The 18663-nt window shown below is 37.6% G+C and overlaps 1 protein-coding gene across 2 annotated transcripts in view; it reads right to left on the reverse strand.

Moving 5' to 3' along the window:
* Positions 1 to 805: 805 nt before the first annotated feature.
* LOC127438173 (sarcoplasmic/endoplasmic reticulum calcium ATPase 2-like) overlaps positions 806 to 18663 on the reverse strand; it is an 86711-nt gene continuing 68853 nt past the window's right edge. The window contains exons 12-22 of one of the 2 annotated variants that reach the window (XM_051693541.1): positions 17170 to 17286; positions 16391 to 16609; positions 15456 to 15791; positions 14285 to 14505; positions 13998 to 14200; positions 13380 to 13465; positions 7181 to 7314; positions 6811 to 6928; positions 5882 to 5999; positions 5672 to 5700; positions 806 to 5571 (exon numbers count right to left, since the gene is read on the reverse strand). In XM_051693541.1, the coding sequence (XP_051549501.1) occupies positions 5696 to 5700; positions 5882 to 5999; positions 6811 to 6928; positions 7181 to 7314; positions 13380 to 13465; positions 13998 to 14200; positions 14285 to 14505; positions 15456 to 15791; positions 16391 to 16609; positions 17170 to 17286 (1557 nt within the window). In that variant the 3' untranslated portion in view covers positions 806 to 5571; positions 5672 to 5695. The remainder of the gene's footprint in view (positions 5572 to 5671; positions 5701 to 5881; positions 6000 to 6810; positions 6929 to 7180; positions 7315 to 13379; positions 13466 to 13997; positions 14201 to 14284; positions 14506 to 15455; positions 15792 to 16390; positions 16610 to 17169; positions 17287 to 18663) is intronic. The other variant, XM_051693533.1, reaches the window with a different exon arrangement.

Consider the following 18663-nt stretch of genomic DNA (forward strand, 5'->3'; position numbering starts at 1 on the left):
AATTGTATACAATGTTTTTAAACAAAATTAAATGTTTATTGCATGAACTGCAGAATGTTAATGTGTGATTATGCTGCAAGCTGGTTCATTATCAGAGCAGTTTTGCTTTTGCCACACCTCCCTTTAGGCAGTTTTTCCTTTGATATAGTTTGTTTGTTACGTCTGTTTTGTCAGTTCTGTGTGTGAGTTTGTGTGAGACTGTATGTGTATGTGTGTGCGCATGTTTGTAAACAAGATGGAGTCCCATTTTGAGACAAAAGTGTGTAGAGAGTATGGGAAAGAGGCTAAATGTAAGTAAAGTATTTTTAAGAATAATAGAATTCATAAATGTAGGGGGTGTGTTTAACTCTGTGAGTATTGACGCTGACTACCACCCCTGGAGTCACGAGTTCGAGTCCAGGGTGTGCTTAGTGACTCCAGCCAGGTCTCCTAAGCAACCAAATTGGCCCGGTTGCTAGGGAGGGTAGAGTCACATGGGGTAACCTCCTCGTGGTCGCGATTAGTGGTTTTCGCTCTCATTGGGGTGCATGGTAAATTGTACGTGGATTGCAGAGAGTAGCATGAGCGTCCACATGCAGAGTCTCCGCGGTGTCATGCACAATGAGCCACGCGATAAGATGCGCGGATTGACGGTCTCAGAAGTGGAGGAAACTGAGACTTGTCCTTCACCACCTGGATTGAGGTGAGTAACCGTGCCACCATGAGGACCTACTAAGTAGTGGGAATTGGGCATTCCAGTTTGGGAGAAAAAGGGATAAAAAAAAAAAAAAAAAAATCATAAATATGCAAAAATATCTGCATAATATAATGTGTAAAGCCACAGTTTATGCCTGGGTCAAAATTGACCCGGAACGCAATCGATGTAACAATTGTATAAAAATGGTTATATCTCTTACATAATTTCTTTTAAAAATCTGAAAAATAAATAATTATGCTAATTTTGGTAGTCTTGACAAAGTCACAAAGTTTGGTTCCTATACAAAAAACTATGTGGCATTAAAAAATTATAATTTACCTCTACCGGGTCAAAAAAGACCCGAACACAGTAGGAGGGTTAAGCTTCAGCTATTGAACTGCAAATGAAACTCAAATCAAAATCATTAATTTCCACCAAGTTTCAGAGTGCTCACTGACAAAAAGGAAGCAAAATAGTTTCATTGGTGATTTGGTGAGCATGTAAACAAACAAAAAGCCTCAGTGAGTGTTGTCTTTGAGGCTAAAAGTGAACTCAAATCCACAACATATCCATGGCTGTGCTCTTTCTCACAAAAAGACTGCATTGTGAGGAGATCTTCTCTGGTTCCTCTTAAACCTCTCTAAGTAACTACAGAAAGATCTACATGTACCAGCAGTCAAACCCGAATTTATCTGTGTCTAGCATTTCAATACAGAATAACATGTTGGTGGAGTGCAAGTGCAGAATGTTTTGAAGTGATGGGTGAGAAGTGAGCTGCAACTGATGAACTCTTAGATGGTATATTAAAGCCAGTTCTCTCTTCATTTAGTTTTTTCTTTCATTTATACTGAAAAGGCTTCTTGAAGTTGTCAAAGAATATGTGGGATTAAGGTAATTATAATGCATTCTGCTATAAAGATTTTTTTAAATGTTTTCTTTCCTTTTCCTCTCCTGAACACCATAGACAAGATTCCTATTAGAAATAATCACAACATAGCCATAGGAAATCATCTATAATATAGTTGAGAATATTTGTCTATAATCCCACTGTGTATTTTCAATGGTCTGTGCAGATGCCAGATGCCACAGTTTGTGCTGTTACTGCAGCCAAGATATAACATTACAGTGCCACCAGATGGGAAATAGAGTACATTACACTCACAAACTACATAACACACCACAGCATGTATGCAGATCAAGGAATGCAAAAGCAAGCCATTCTCATCAAAAACAAAGCAGCAAAGGCATATAGATAAATTAGAAGATAAATAATCTTTATTTGACATGTCTTTCATATATATATATATATATATATATATATATATATATATATATATATATATATATATATATATATATGTATCCACAATTAATATTACCAAGGTGTTAATGATAATTCTCAGTAGTGGGTGCAAAGCTCCAGCCAGTTTGTGCGCAGGCAGAAAGACAGCTGTCCAGTAAGAATGGATCATCTCACGACACACTGTACTCTAATGAGATTAGCTTTGGAGTTGTCAGAAGGGAAACTTCATTATAATCTTTTGTTTGCGTTCCTGATTGTCTACCATTTATGTTTTGTATGTTCTTGATTGCCTCTAAAATAGAGCAAAATAAATTGTTACAGCATCTCAGGAATTACAAAGAGAGCATTCGTAGTGAACAATCAAGTACGTTTCAGAATTAAAACATTCAGTATTTGATGAAAATCTCCTTCAATTTAAAATAGTATGTAGGAGAAGCACCAACACAGGAGTTCAAGAATGTCAAAAAATGTCAAAAAATATGATTCTTCTTTTCTTTTTCTTTTTTTTTTTTTTTTTTTTTTTTTAAATATTAATTGAAAATTAAAGTGGACATCCAACTTTCTGCAAAACACACAGACATTTCATATCTCTGGAGGCACAGTACCCACACCAAGCCCTTCAAGAGAACACCTTCATCATCCAGCCTTGATAACTGGACATCACTCTGTGTAAACCACGCAATGTTTTTTTTTCTGCCCCAGAACAAAAACAAATAAACAAACAAACAAACAAACAAAAACAAGCAAAAAAACTACAAATCCTAAGACCCAATTTAAGTTGCAAAAAATTACCATAATCAAATATTATCATTATTAGCACTCTATCACTCTTATCTTTATTTTACAACTTTTCAACTCCTTAACTAAATTTAAAAGACACAAAAACCCCTGCAACCTTTAAAAACAAACTGTAACAATGAATAAACAACCTCCACTATTCAAAAAAATATTCTCGATCCTCATTACTTGAGCGCAGGGAAAAAATTGTTTCAAGCTGTTCTCTTCCTGTTGAAGGCGTTAAATTAAAGCCATTATTGAAAAATTAAATATACTGTATATGTTATTAATTATAGTAACAAGTTTCCATGCAATCAGGTATTTATTTTTTCTTCTGTACAGAGTTCAAGAGATCAGTAGTTATTAGCAAGGCTGTACAAGCCCACACTTTCTATTGGTTCAGATGCTAGTGTGCGATGTAGACATGTTGAATGAGGGGCCTTACTGCCTTGTGTCAGTACGCTGACCCTAAAGTTATACTGTATGCGAATACATTAGAGAACAGTTCTGAATTAATTGCCATTGCAATAGCTGAAGATGTGAGAGCACACTGGACACAGAACTTGACATTAACTGAGTGCCAGGGGTGGTTCTAGAGGGGGGTCCCGAATTAAAGAGTGAGTTTTTTCCTGAAGCCTACAATCCCCCCCCCCCCCACAGTCGGACGATATAACACTCACGCACCACCATCCCCTGGTTGGACGGAATTTCGGTGCCACCACAGACTGATCACGGACCCTGACCCTGCCCGGCCCCCCCTGTAAAAAAAATCCTGGCACCGCCCCTGCTGAGTGCCTGTTTTAATTGGCATTTAAACTGCTCACATTTGTTAATGGCAAAACAGGTGACCGTAGTAAAGAGGAATGGGCTAGAATGGGCTTCCAAAATGGTCTATTTGTGACAGAAGGACAGTCACACCATTGTCACAATGTTACAATGAATAGCTTAAAGAAGAATCACAGCTAATAAGCGGACACAGACTCTCCACACAGCGGTTTTACCATGGCAAGCATAATGACACCAGGCACAGGCAGTTGGTTTGCCAATCTTTCTGAAAATTGCACACCAACATTTACCAACAGATCATGAAGGCATATCATACCCTTAACAGCAAAACTCACCAACTAAACCACCTGGGTTCTTTCAGTCGAATACATTATTATTACTTTCTTTTCTTTTTTTTAAAGTAGCGAAGTTCAAGATTGCACGAAAAGCACTAGCGGTGACGAGTCCTCCCTCAGTGGAAATGAAGTATTAAGTGACAATGTTCAATTAATGTTCCACTGTGTTAAGAAGAGGATGTTTATGATAATGATACTGACTGGAATTTTGAAATGGAGAATATGGGGGAAAAAAAAGGAAAAAGTCAAGTGGCAATGTACAGTAATAACCACAGAAGAAAGAAGCATACTAGGTACAGTTTAGGAGGGGGGTGGGGGGTGGGGTTGGGAAGCGTATGAAAGTACATTCAAGTAAGAGCCTTTTACTCCATTATGAGAGCGCATGTGTTTGTGTGTCTTTGTGTAAGAATGAGTCAGATAATGTTAAGCATCAAAGCTGTACCTACAAGCAATGCTGCAGACCTGGATTACTCTTCACATCAATAAAACAAATCCCTTCTTTCCTTTCTACCTCTCCACATCTCCTCAGAGTCCTCTTACTCTCTCACCTGCCACTGTTGTCCATTGATATTAATACTTCTGTGGCAGGTTGCACCATGTTGATGTACATGCAGTACATCATTTCTAGTGTTAAACTGGAGTTAATTAAAAAATAAAATAGAAGAGGTAAAGAGGAGAATTCTGGGATGGAACAATTCACCCGCTCCCTTTATAGTTTAGGACCAAATTACATAAATATGCTTTAACAGCCTCATCTCAGTAAAAAAAATAATATATATAATAATAATAATAATAATTACAGCTAAAATTAATTCCATAGGATTGTCATGAGCGTTTTGATGTTAACTAATGAACTTATTGTGTACGGATCAAAATTCTCAGGCTATCAGATCTGATTTAGGATATTCTACAATAGCATGCAGACTATGTCACACCTAGCTAAGTCTTGATCTAAATAAAAATGCAGGTTTTTATTCAAGTGCAATAGAAGCCTTGTGTAAACAGTTACCTAAATGAACCTTATGGCAAAGAGGAGGACCTCTCAGCATTGGTGGTGGCAACCATATTTGTACAGTGCACACACACATATCTCGCTGAGAGTGCATGAAGAGAAAATGGAAGAAAAGAGAGGAAGGAAAAGAGAAACTAGAGCAGACCACTCAAGAAACTGGCCATTCTGTCCAAACACAAACATTTACACACACATTACAAGATAGCTATCTCTATCCTTTTCCCCCCCTCAATGTTCATCTCCATTCTCTATCAATGAAAGTATATCCATGGCCAAATTATGATATCTTGGAGCCCAAAAGTCAAAGTCCAAAATCCTCAAATGTTTAACCCTCTTCTGTTCCCTCAAGTGCTCCAATTACTGCCCTAGTACAGTATGAACAGCAAGTATGAGAGAGCTGAAAAATGCCAACACACATACAAGCACAATCTCTCGCTCGCTCTCACACAAACACACACACTGTAACAAACTACAAGCCCTGCTTGTTTTTAGTGGTGGCTGGACATACAGCAAAGACACTGGAGGAGTGAAAACAAGGGGTGTGAGGATGAGTGTGTGAAGAGCATTCTTAAAAGCTTGGAGGAAAAGGTGGTGGTGGGGCGGGGTATGTTAATATGTGTATGGAGGAAGCTGTCCTAGAATTTCAGCTGCCGACTCTTCCTGTACCATTCTTCCTCTTCAACTGCAGACAAAAAAAAGAGAGGACTGTTACATAGTGTCTCCAGGATATTAAGATGAGATGCTCATTAAGCAATACTGAGACAACAGTTAAAGAAAGGTACCTTTTCAAAGATGAGAGGAGAAAGTTAAACTGCCAGACAAGAAACAGATCAGAAACAAACAGGAGAAATGACAGAGTCAACATAAGAGCATTAGAAATATTACTGAGACTGGAATAATAGAAATAGTCACATCAACATCGACAACAACAACAGTGACAAAATTTTGGCCAGGTAAAGAGAGGGAAAAATTTCTCTGTAAGCAGGCTGTACCTTCTAAATGGTGGCGGGAGATATACTTTAGTGCCTCATCCAATAGGATGACGGGAATTGAGATCTTGAGGACTACGATCCATTGGGACCAGCGTAGTGGAGTTACCTGGAAGATGAGCTGGGGAGCGGGAGACAAAAAAACAAAACAGTGAGAAATAAATTCACTTTAGTGTAAAAAATGAGTTAGCAAGAACACTCTGACATCTAACTGGTTTGCAATTGTTATCACACATTAAACTGGTTTAAATCAGCTCAAGTCACTTTACAGGGAATGATCAGGGATATTAGTCTCAATCACTATTCACTTTCATTGCATCTTTTTTTTTTCTCATACAATTAAAGTAACTGGTAACTGAAGCTTTCATTATACCATCTCCTTTTGTGTTTCATGGAAGAAAGAAAATCATACAGGTTTGAAACAACATGAGACAGAGTAAATAATAACAGAATTGTGTTTTTTTTTTTTTTTTTTGGTTAACTGTCCCTTTTAACCTGTCGCAATTACATAATCGCCTGATCACAATTACAGTACAAGATCTGATCATGATTATTTGAGATAAATATTTAGATTTTATATTAATATTTAGAATATTAGTATTCATGCCATTCTACACCTGTGCAATATTTACAAAGCCTTAAAGCAAAGCATCCAATTCATTGATGTTTTTAAGTTCAGTGTGAATAAATGACTTTTTAATGTGTCTGAGTATTAAACTTGCACTGAAACTGACATGAACAAAATAGACAATTAAACTGTTAATGGCAACTATTTGTATGTCAGTTAATTGCCAGGCGAAATCAAATGTTCGTGACTGCCCAATTGAGGCTTATTCCACTAAGTTATGAAAATATACAGCCCATTTGTGACATAAGTCAATCTAATGAGGGGAAAGAGACAAGTGCAGATGTTTTATATGCATTTCACTCACCGGTAGAGGCTCCACATACAGGATGAGGAAGTGTAGAGACAGTGAGAGGATTATAGCCCCCAGCAGCCATATATTCACCCAGGGTGGCATCCTCAACAGAGACTGATTCTCTGACAGGCTGAACGAGAAAGGAGTTGGACTCAGTCAGTGGCCTTGCAGCTAAAATGACTTAAGTGTGTAATTAGGTCTACTATTTTTAAGCATTTTAGGTAAATAACTCAGGAGCTGTCATACAACCAGCAAAGCTCTGCAGAGCTCATGACACATCTTAAAGATATTTTAAAGAAACATTAGCTACACATATTCAGAGTACACAAACTCCAATGATGCACCTTTGAGGCAGTACTATCACAATGGCAGCAGAACCTACCTGTTAAGAGAGTTGAACATCTCTATGGTAACAAGCACAGAGAGAGCCATGGTGGTGGGGTAGCGTGACTCAAAGACCTCACAGTCAATGCCCTTGAACATGGGGTTCTCATCTGTACACTGCATGAAGTGACTCTACAGAATAGAGAAAAGACAGTAAGACCATGTTTCTAGAGTCAAAGCAAAAAGGATAGTACTTAATTGAAGGAATTTAACTTTTATAACAACATATTAGAGGTCTCCTCCAATTAAATTTGATGCAGCATGGAACTAAATTTCTGATTTTATTTCTTTCAAACGGATATACTTCAGATTCAGATTTTGGGCCCTACTGTATTTTAAGAGCACTAGCGTTAAGCACAGCGCTATGCCAAAATCAAAAGCGCAAGTCAGTGGGCATGGCCATGAAATTTTGGTATTTTCGTGCATACATGAGCTAAGTCTAGGCGCATGGAGGTTTGGTGAAATTGCACGCGCAACACGCAAATGGGCAGGATTAATTGCAATTTAGTTCTGAGGTTTTCTCCGGTTATTATTCCATAGTCTGCATTCTATAATATAGTTCATTCCCTCAAGCACCAGTGATATAAACCAAGACAGCACATTCATAAGAAGTTGGTAGTGGAAATGGACGGTATGCAATGAATTAGAAGAATTAATTTTATGTTCTTTTGTGCATTAAAATGCATCCTTGATGATTGTCCGGACTATTTCTATGACAGTGACATGCTCCTTTTATAAGCACAGAAAATTTTAGATACTCCTCAGAATTTGGATGTAGGCTCCGTTAAATTACAGAGAATGTAAGTATTATTAATCATTTTCATTTACTGATACACAAATCATGGCTAGTATTAACAGTGATTGTATCGGCACGCACTTCACTTCTACCATTAAATTTTAATAAATTAAATTAATTTATTGAAACACGAAAAACGAAAATATAATCAGAATAACGAAGTGGTCAAAAAAATCATAGCCTACCAATTCCAAACATTTTACTCTCTCCAACTTCTTCCACCGGCCCGTTTTGCAGTGGCTTAAAAATCACTCTTTGACAACAAGTGGATAAATACCTTTAGACTTACAAATTAGACCATAAATACAATTGTAAATTTAAACATAATAATAATAATAATAATTGAAAAATAAACCATGACCTATAGATAGTTTAACAAAAATCTCATAAATTTTTTTTTTTCCATATAAGACTCGTATAAAACTCTGATTGTCAGGGACATAATTTGATGTTCCCCTATATTTTCAGAGTTTGGACATGAACTTTATTACCACCTGCTAGTGGAATCTCCAAACTGCAAATGCAGGAACTGAGTTTAAACTTTGCGCTATGTTAAGATGTGGTTTTCAAACGTCTTAGTGCAACAACCTATTTCTCAGGAAAATAGCAAATTGCACTTTGCGTCACTTCATTAACAAAAAATACACCCACAGATTGCGCGCATACACCCACAATAGCGCAAACGCTCCCACCCACGTCCACTTGCACTTTGCGCGGGCACGAAAATTGTGATTAGAATTAGCACTCTCACGAAAATTGGATAAGACGCTGTGCACAGGGGCAGATTATGACTAGCAAGGGCCCTGGGGCCAATTTTCTTTTGGCAAATTTTTAAATGAGCTATGAGTCTGTTTTGGGATGTTTGTAATTTCAAACTTCAGCTGTCAAAACTTTCACACAAGCCCTTTAAAGGTGTTGTAAATGATTTTAGCGTTCTGAAGCTTTCACGTGACTGAGCTGTTGAATAAGCCATGCCCCCTAATTCCAAAACCTGCCCTCCAAAGATTGGAGACCAAAACATTTTGAGACCAAAACCAAGCAAAAGAGCAGCATTGTTTATTCCCGTGGCTGTCAAATTCAACATTGGCACAATAGCACCCTCAACTGACAAACATTATGAATGTGAATGAACATCAATGACCAATATCCTCAATGATCTGCATCAAATACAACACTATGAGAGCAAGCAAAATGATTGACATGTGAAAAGCGTCAATGTTCACGGCCCACAGACACATTTTTGTTTGCTGTTTACAAAGTCTACAGCTGTCACAGAGACCGGTGAGATATCTGAGGAGACTTATTTCATTAATATCTTTAAGGGAGTAGGACATTTTTTTTGCATACTTTTCCATGAAAAAAAAAATCACTTACAGCACCTTTAATCTGCTTTAAGATGCCCTCATCTTTCTTTCTTACTGTTAAACCTGTAAAAATTACTAACTTCAAGCATTTAAAACTATTTTAAACTTTCAGACAAGATTTTGTCAGACCAACATTATAGTTTGTCTCAACAAACTTTATGTATCTAGTTTAATCAGTACTTTAATCAACCACACAAAGTAAAATATCAATGTTTCCTCTTTCTCAAAGTTATTTTTTGTAATGCAGGGCAAACATGCAATTGTAGCAATGAAGCAATGAAGAGTATAATAAATGTTTTTGTTCGACAGCCATTTTATACAAAGAATAAAGCTTTACCCTATAAAGATTAACATATGAAATAATAGTCAGAAAATTATATTTTTCAAACCTGTTTAAACATGTTTTTCGATAAAATACTGAAATTTGGCGCATGCTGAGTGACTCCAGCCAGGTCTCCTAAGCAACCAAATTGGGCTGGTTGTTAGGGAGGGTAGAGTCACATGGGGTAACCTCCTCATGGTCGCTATAATGTGGTTCTCGCTCTCGGTGGGGCACGAGGTGAGTTGTGCGTGGATGCCGTGGAGAATAGCGTGAAGCCTCCACACGCGCTATGTCTCAGCGGTAACACGCTCAACAAGCCACATGATAAGATGTGTGGATTGACGTTCTCAGACGCGGAGGCAACTGAGATTTGTCCTCCGCCACCCGGATTGAGGCGAGTCACTATGCCACCATGAGGACTTAGAGCGCATTGGGAATTGGCCATTCCAAATTGGGGAGAAAAGTGGAGAAAAAAAAATTATACTGAAATTTAAAGCACATGTTGCTTGAATTCAATAAATACATATTTTGAAATATCAGTAACAATATAAACTTTATTGTTAATTTTACTTTATCAAAATCAACAAAGATTTCAAATAAAAAACATGAGTGCATCAAAATATGAAGGTAGCTATTTTGGAAATTATGTTACAAGGTCTTCTACTTCCAGAAGAGCATGGAAACCTTCACCAGGTGGCTTTATATGATTAAAGGCTAAAAAAATGTCATTAGAAACAGGAAGGCAAAAGGGTCCTATAAGAGGGCTGGGGGCCCTCATAGTCACAGGGCCCTGTTGAGGGGGCCTTGTATAAGCTGTGGGGCCCACATATTTAAGCATATACAAACATTTGTTTTCAAAGTTGATGAGCCGCGAAACCTTGCAGCCCAGGGCCCCCCGGGTCCTTGGTTGCCAAGGGCCCCTGGGCACTGGCACCATTGGCCCGGTCCATAATTCACCTATGGTTGCGCACGGTTGTTGCGCGTAGCGCTGCACTTTACACGCTCAAGAAAATACAGCCCTAAATCTTTTAAGTCACCACTCAAAAGTGTTCAAAGAAGTCCTTGTTCTACACCAGATGTAGGTAGAGATGGTCAGTGTTAAAATCTTGTACAGTGAATGTCACATTCTTTATGGATAGTTTAAATAGTTCAATATTCAGGAAGTAAAGTTTTCATTTAATGTTAAGCAACAAAGACAAATTTGGCATTTAAATGTAATCACGAGAAGCATTCATTGGTGCTTTAAGATTTACTTTATGGTGCTTAAATCACAAAAATGATTCTGCAGTAAGTATATGCAACTGGTCATTTATTTATTTTTTACCTTCTTGTATGACGTTATTTAGAAGAAAAAACATTTTGTAAAACATGGTAAAAAATATTATTATTATTAAAATATACATTATTATTATAGTAAATAATAATAATAAAACACTCTGGCAAAAGGACTTGCAAAGCATATCTACAAAATTTGACTAACCATGACTTCACTCATAAGAAACAGAAAGGCTTCACCTCATAATACTTGATCTAATATATTGAGTATATCAGATGCAAGGGCAATAACAGGAAATCACTTGACCCACTGATGGCGATCATTGTGACCTCTGAGGACTGATCTGATATGTGAGAGAGCAGCTGTGTAGATCATCCTGTGAGACCTGAACTCCCTGACACTAAACAGCTGTATATTATTATTAAGAACAATATTAAGAATGTTATATTCAGAGAAAATCTCGGAGGATGATTTAAGCTTGTAGTTGCATCAGTCCTTGCTTTTTGTTAAAGGAATAGTTCACCTGAAAATACAAATCCTCTCATCATTTACTCACACTCATTTCATCCCAGATGTGGACGACTTTCTTTCTTCTGCAGAACACAAACAAAGATTTTTAGAAAATATCTCAGCTCTGTTGGTCCATTCAAAGCAAGGCAATGGTAGCCAATATCTTAAAGCTCCAAAAAGCACATTAAGGCAGCGTAAAAGTACTCCATACAACTCCAGTGGTCTCCATGTTTTCAGAAGCGTTATGATAGGTGTGGGTGAGAAAAAGATCAATATATAAGTCCTTTCTACAATAAATCTCCATTTTCACTTCCACATTCTTCTTCTTTTGTTTTTGGTGATTCACATTCTTCATGCATATCACCACCTACTGGGCGGGGAGGAGAATTTATAGTAAAAAGGGACTTAAATATTGATCTGTTTCTCACCCACACCTATCATATTGCTTCTAAAGACTGATTTAACCACTGGAGTAGTATGGATTACTTTTATGCTGAATTTATGTGCTTTTTGGAGCTTCAAAGTTTTGGCCACCATTCACTTGCATTGAATGGACCAACAGAGCTGAGATATTCTTCTAAAAATCTTTGTGTTCAGCAGAAGAAAGTCATATATATCTGGGATGGCATAAGGGTGAGTAAATGATGAAATTTCATTTTTGGGTGAACTGGTTGATATGATGCTGGAGGACGGATTAGAAGTATTAAAATATATGCTGACCAGGGTCGGAAATTAATGGGGGCTCGTGGCAAACATGCCACTGAATTGAGTTCCAACTTTTTATTAAGAACATCTTCTATAGTTACAAATACATCGCATTCTTCATTTGATTTTTTGCTATACAATATTTGTCGCGCGCCGTCCATTGTGCAGATGTCAGTGGTGGATCCTCACACCATCGTGTGCACAGATGGGCACTCCGCTAAATTTCTGTGACCGTTTGCTGCTCTCATTCATAATAAATTGTCCTACTGAATAACAAGGGACTTTAGTAACACTATTGCTCCCTGTGCTATACTTCCATGCCCATCTAATTTATGCTGCTATCTGTCTGAAAAGCCTCCTCACTTGCTAGAGGCCAAGTGCGGGTGGGATAGATGTTATATAGTAAGTTAATCAGGTATGAGAAATCACAAAATACAATGTAAACAAATGCTACAATATTAATAATAATATGAATATGTTAATTAATCTGGATATGTTAACCCTAATGTTAAATAAAACTTTAATAATAATATAATAATACTTACAGATTATTACCACTTTTACTTTTTTTTAGTTAAAACTCTGACTAATCACTAACCACTAAGTGAAATTTTTGACTTGCTTTATTCAGTTGGCATGAAGGACTTGATAACAGTTTTGTTTAATAAGCTCCTCATTCCAAATTTGGAAAAATGCTGTCATCTCCTCTGTGTCGTCGCATTATATTAGTTTTGTAGACTATGTTAACTTAACCAATATATTTGGAAACAGAAGAATGAGATAAAAAAAAAAGTGATTCTAGAATGTGTTTAATTTACAATTAAGCACATTATGCAGTGTAGAGTTCAGACAATATGTAATTATTGAAACATGCCTGATGACGTATCTGAAATATTCCCAAATTAAATTAGATTAAATCTAATCAAAATTGGAATCAAATTTAACCAAATTAAATTGGGAAATCAATGCTAATATCCAGCCCTACAATTTTTTTGGGTGATGTTGATTTAATTTTATTGGTAACAGCCTACAGTAGCTCATTATTCAGACTGAATTAATTGATTAAATTAAATATTTGACATAAAATGATGACAGAGATTTGAAGAAGAAAAAAAGACCTTAAAAAGAAAAAAAAAATGCAAATATTGCCCTCTAATGAAAAGTTAATTTCTTACCCTGATGCTGACAGTAATCGAAAGCATAATGTGTATAGTCTCAACTCACCAGCTGATAAAAAGACACCTGTGGCCCCTCCTCATCAAACAAATACCACCAGGTGGCAGCACTGACAGTTCCTAGACCCACGTATCCTACAAAAACAAGATTACATTTACTCCAGTGAGGTTTAATGTTTCAAAGAGGTGATTGCAAAATACTATTATAACAGTCAATAACAATAGTCAGGGCTATTACAATTTTTGACCATGAATTTCCATGAGTTTTCCATGAACGTTTCTGTTGTGTGTGATTACAGGATAAGGATTTTTAAAAATTATTCAAATTATGACCAATTCACCAATGAATAATTCAGACTGATCAGTAAATCTTATAAATACAATTTTACTAAAAAAGAACGATTTGTTCACAAATCGGACATCAGTACTGTTTGCAAGCAAGCTTTGCTCTACTCATGAGCAATATCTAGATGGGTCTTAGTGCATAGCATAACTAGAAAAATTTTAATTTGCTATAGAAATTTCAATGATTTTCAGATTTTATTAATTTACATTATTTTTCCAAGCCTGGAAGACACAATTTTAAAATTCACTGATATTTTTTAGGTTTTCCATGACCGTGGAAACCCTGAATAGTTGACACTAACAATGGGGATACTGTGCTCACCACCAATGGCCAGGTATCTGAAGAACAGCCAGCCAGAGATAAGAGACTCTTTAGGGTTTCGGGGAGGCTTGTCCATGATGTCCAGGTCTGGGGGGTTGAAGCCCAGGGCAGTGGCAGGTAGACCATCCGTCACCAGATTTACCCACAGCAGCTGGACAGGGATGAGAGCCTCAGGCAGACCGAGGATGGCTGTCAGGAAAATACTACGAGGAGGGACAGAGGAAACCCATGTGAGTGTGAAGATGGCTATGAAACTCAGGCTCTCCACTAATCAGGCTCTCACTCACCAGACAACCTCTCCCACATTGGAGGAGATGAGGTAACGGATAAACTGCTTCATGTTGTTGTAGATGGCTCGGCCCTCCTCTACCGCGGCCACAATGGTGGAGAAATTATCATCAGAGAGCACCATCTCTGAGGCTGACTTGGCTACAGCTGTGCCGGAGCCCATGGCTATGCCAATTTCAGCCTTTTTTAAGGCGGGGGCATCATTCACGCCATCACCAGTCTGAAGAAGGGAAAGAGAACGTAAGAAAGGCACATGTGTAAACAGACACTTAAGAGCATTTCACACTACACTTAAGAGAGGGTTGACATTTTAAAAACATGGGTTGAGGGCACTTTTTAAACCCTGGTTTAAATCAACGTTGACTTTACATTACAATGTTCATTGTAATATTAACCTTGAGTTCTGGAACCCAGCTCCAAAGGAACTGTGGTGCCAAAGGTTACAGTGTGAAACAATGCAATGCAAGGCCTTATTAAATATTAGAAACAGTTAAACTGTTAAACAGTGAACTTGTGCTATACTTCCATGTCCAATCCATGCATTAACCTCATAAATATGTAAATAAGAACATTAACCCAGAGTTTACAAATGTAGCGTGAACTTCACAAATCTGACTACCAAGGATTAATAAACCAGGGTAAAAAAGTATGAACAGTTTGGAGCAAGACAACCCAGGATAACCTTAACCCAAGTATAAGAATAATTCTGGGTTAACAGTTTTGTGTTTGAAAAGCCTGTTAGAGGACAAAGTATATTTAAGATGATAAAAGTGGGCTTTCAATAACAAAATGGAGCCAGCTTTGAATGAGAGTTTGCAGTTGATTGCGACATTGCTGGCATCTACTTTTTAGGAAGTGTTTTGACCGGGACTTGGAGACTGAGAGCATCTTGAGCATCTTGACATTTCCCAATGGTTCTGTAATTCTTCTTCTTCTTTTTTTTTTTTAAATCTAACATTGGCTATCACTGCCATAACCTTTATCACATTAAAGTTAAATTAATGTGTCAATTTTGACTTCATGTTTATTTTAAAGAAAGTTAGAATCCAAAAACAGTAAAATCTGATAATTTCTCATCTTATCTCATGTAAAATGCAATTTAGAAAGTTTGGGTGCTTTAACATAGGCTTGAGGGAGAATTATGAAACCAGCTGCTAACCACCGTCTCACCATAGCTGTGATCTCATCAAAGGACTGTAGATAAGCCACGATCTTTGACTTGTGGGCAGGCTCGACACGAGCGAAGCAGCGTGCCCTTTTCACAGCTTCTCGCTGGGCCTCTGGAGTCAAGTCATCAAACTCTCTGCCTGTGTAGGCCTTCCCTTCCACATCTTCGTCTTCACTGAAAATGCCGATGCGCCTGCAGATGGCCACAGCGGTGCCTTTGTTGTCTCCAGTGATCATGATGACACGTATACCTGCTTTCCTGCACAGCTTCACTGAGCCAATCACCTCCTTCCTGGGTGGGTCCAGCATGCCCACGCAGCCAACAAAGGTGAGATTTGACTAAACAGATGACCAAAATAGTGGCAGTTTATTTTGCATGCAAACCCAGACACGCACACTCACATACATGTACAGTGACACTTTATCTGCATTTAAAAATGTTCCGGTAATTGAATTAGATAACAAAAAAATAAGTAAAGAGGTATCTGCAGACAAATAATGCTAGGCCTTTTATCAGAAGTTACTTCACTTTCTGAGGCATTTTTTTGTAAATAACTGGTTCCTATGTCGATTGTAGTGAAATCAGTTTGGTGTCATGGCAAAGTTATCACAATTCATGTGATTAATTATGGACATGTTCCACTAAGTTTGACATCCAGAAAGTACAGTAGCCTATATCTTGTTTTATCATTTAAAACCTACAAACTTCTTTGTGTGAAATGTGTTGCTTGTTTACTTGTACAGTAATTTCTTTACCACACATGCCACTTTTTTTTTCTTTCTTGTTTTATAATGCCACAGATAATCATAATGTACATTATAACATACACAGTCCAATAAGTTTCAAAACAACCGGTAAGCTACTGTGGTAAACAATCCAGTGTACAGATGACTTCAATACAAAGTTTCTAAAACCAGATCCAAACTCTCTTTCTTACCTCGTACTCCGAGAACTTGACAGCGTTTTCCAGGTCCATTTTGTCATCAGCAGGGGGAGAATCTCGTGTGGCCAGAGCCAGGCAGCGCAGTGTGTCCCTGCCTGTCCCCCAGTCTCTGATAGTGCTCATCAGCTCATCCTTCACCGCTATGGTCAATGGAACCCGATCTTTGCCAATACGCACAAACTGACAGCGGTCAATCACACCCTCTGGAGCACCCTAAGCATGGAAGAGGAAAGGAAGGAGAAAGGAGAGAGAAGCAGGTGTGATGGATGCTGCAAAGCATATTTATTTTTATTACTACAGTGGTTCCAAAGGCATTTGAAAATTTTTGCTTAAGCCACATTTAAAATATCAGATAGTCATTGCATTAGAAAACAAAATATCAAACCAAGTAGCACCTGCAAACAAATAATGCAAAATCTTTTTCTCAAAACTAACTTCACTTCAAAATTCACTGCCAATTCTTACTGTTGCCAAGGTAATTATTATTGGATGTATGAAGTTCACACAGGTGTCCTTGTAAAGTAATCAAATGCGTAGCCACATTCCAGACAACCAGGATGTGTCTGAATACTTTAGTCTTAATTTTAAAATGTTTTGCTTGAAAAGTGTGTTTGTGCCATCTTGCTTTAAAATGAATGCCATTTGGTGTGATTTTTTGCTATATTATGTAATGATGTTCTTACAACTAAAATATTTGTCAAAAGTGTCTAAATACCTTTTGGGACTACTGTAGGTATAAGATGTTTTTGCATGTGTGGGTATGTTAAAAATACCTTGACAAACATTTTGCTCTGAGAGTTCGAGCCATTGGGAGTGCAATACACAGACATGGACTTCCTATCTCGGGAAAACTCCAGTGTGAACTTTTTCTGCATGAGCTGTCTGATAATCTGGGGGAAAGAAGGAACAAGAGAGAGATACATGAAGTATGTTAAATCAAATGAATGTGGAACACACTGTGAGTGAGCTGGGTAAAATGTAATTCTCAGCTTTTCTCTAGAGTTGCCTTTACACTGCACTGTTTGTTGTCACTGGTTAAGAACAAGTGATGGGAGAGAAGTCTTGATGCGTTCACGCACGCACATACAGGAATTGATAGGCTCTATGAATCACTGCACTTGTCTTCTGAAATGAGTTAAGCCTTTAACCATTCCTGATACCAGAGACAAATGCAAAAATTAGAGCAATGGCTTACATTTTTCAGATAGATACATTTTTCAAAGCTGTAGTCGTAGTGTTACTAGTCTCCAACAATTTGTTTGTGAAATCAAAGGCACAGCTTTTGTTACAAATTTATCGGCTTTGAAACATTATTGTCAGACTTAAAATCAGCTGTGTGGAGAGGTGTTCCTGTAATTATGTATAACCTGCTTGTGTGTGTGTGTGTGTGTGTGTGTGTGTGTGTGTGTGTGTGATTACTATGATGCAAAAACGTTATTTAGCCTTTTTACTTGTTCGCTATCTGTCAGTTATTGAAGGTCTGCATCCATGTCACTTAGAAATATTGCTGTCTGGTGGACATGTTGGATGGATCGGTGTGGAGGACCGACTAGTTGCTCAGACAACTCACTACCACTACCAATATTTATAATATAGATTTTCACAAACCTAGTGGGTTTGAAACTGGCATTCATCATTTCCTATGACCCTCCACTTTTGTTAATAATAAAATAGAAAAAAGCACCCCCAAAAATTTAAAAAGCAGATTTAATTTTCACTGATGTAAGGGTATTGTTTTGCCACTAGGTGGAAACCACCCCCAGCACATCAGGAATGAGAGTATTTACACTGCTCTATCTACATGTTCTTGTTCTATCTGTGTTGCTTCCTCTTTCTATAGCAGTCTCTTCTTTTAAAAAAAAATTGGAATCAGATAACGCTTTCATTTACCCGACAGATGTTTAGATAAGCAATATATGCAAGGGAGAAAACCAGTGACTCCTCTTAACATTCAAAGCTAAAATCAGATCGCTCCCAGCTCCTCTGAGAATAACATGACGTCACCCCTCAACAGGGTTCCTGTGTTCTGTCCTCCATAGCTTTATTAAAAACATCTAACTGCCCTTTCATCCATCCATCCATGCACCCATCCAACCATCTGTCATCTTTGAAAGGTTGCCCCCAATACATACTGTACTGACCATAGAAATTAAATGTCTATTTTTCTTTTCCATGGAGCAGTTAAGTCTTGGATCAGTGTGGAAATTTTAGTTAACCTCTTCATAAACTCGCCTACTTATCTAAATATTATGCTTTGCCTCTGGGAG

Source organism: Myxocyprinus asiaticus, chromosome 4, assembly GCF_019703515.2.
Source record: "Myxocyprinus asiaticus isolate MX2 ecotype Aquarium Trade chromosome 4, UBuf_Myxa_2, whole genome shotgun sequence".
Lineage (NCBI taxonomy): Eukaryota > Metazoa > Chordata > Actinopteri > Cypriniformes > Catostomidae > Myxocyprinus > Myxocyprinus asiaticus.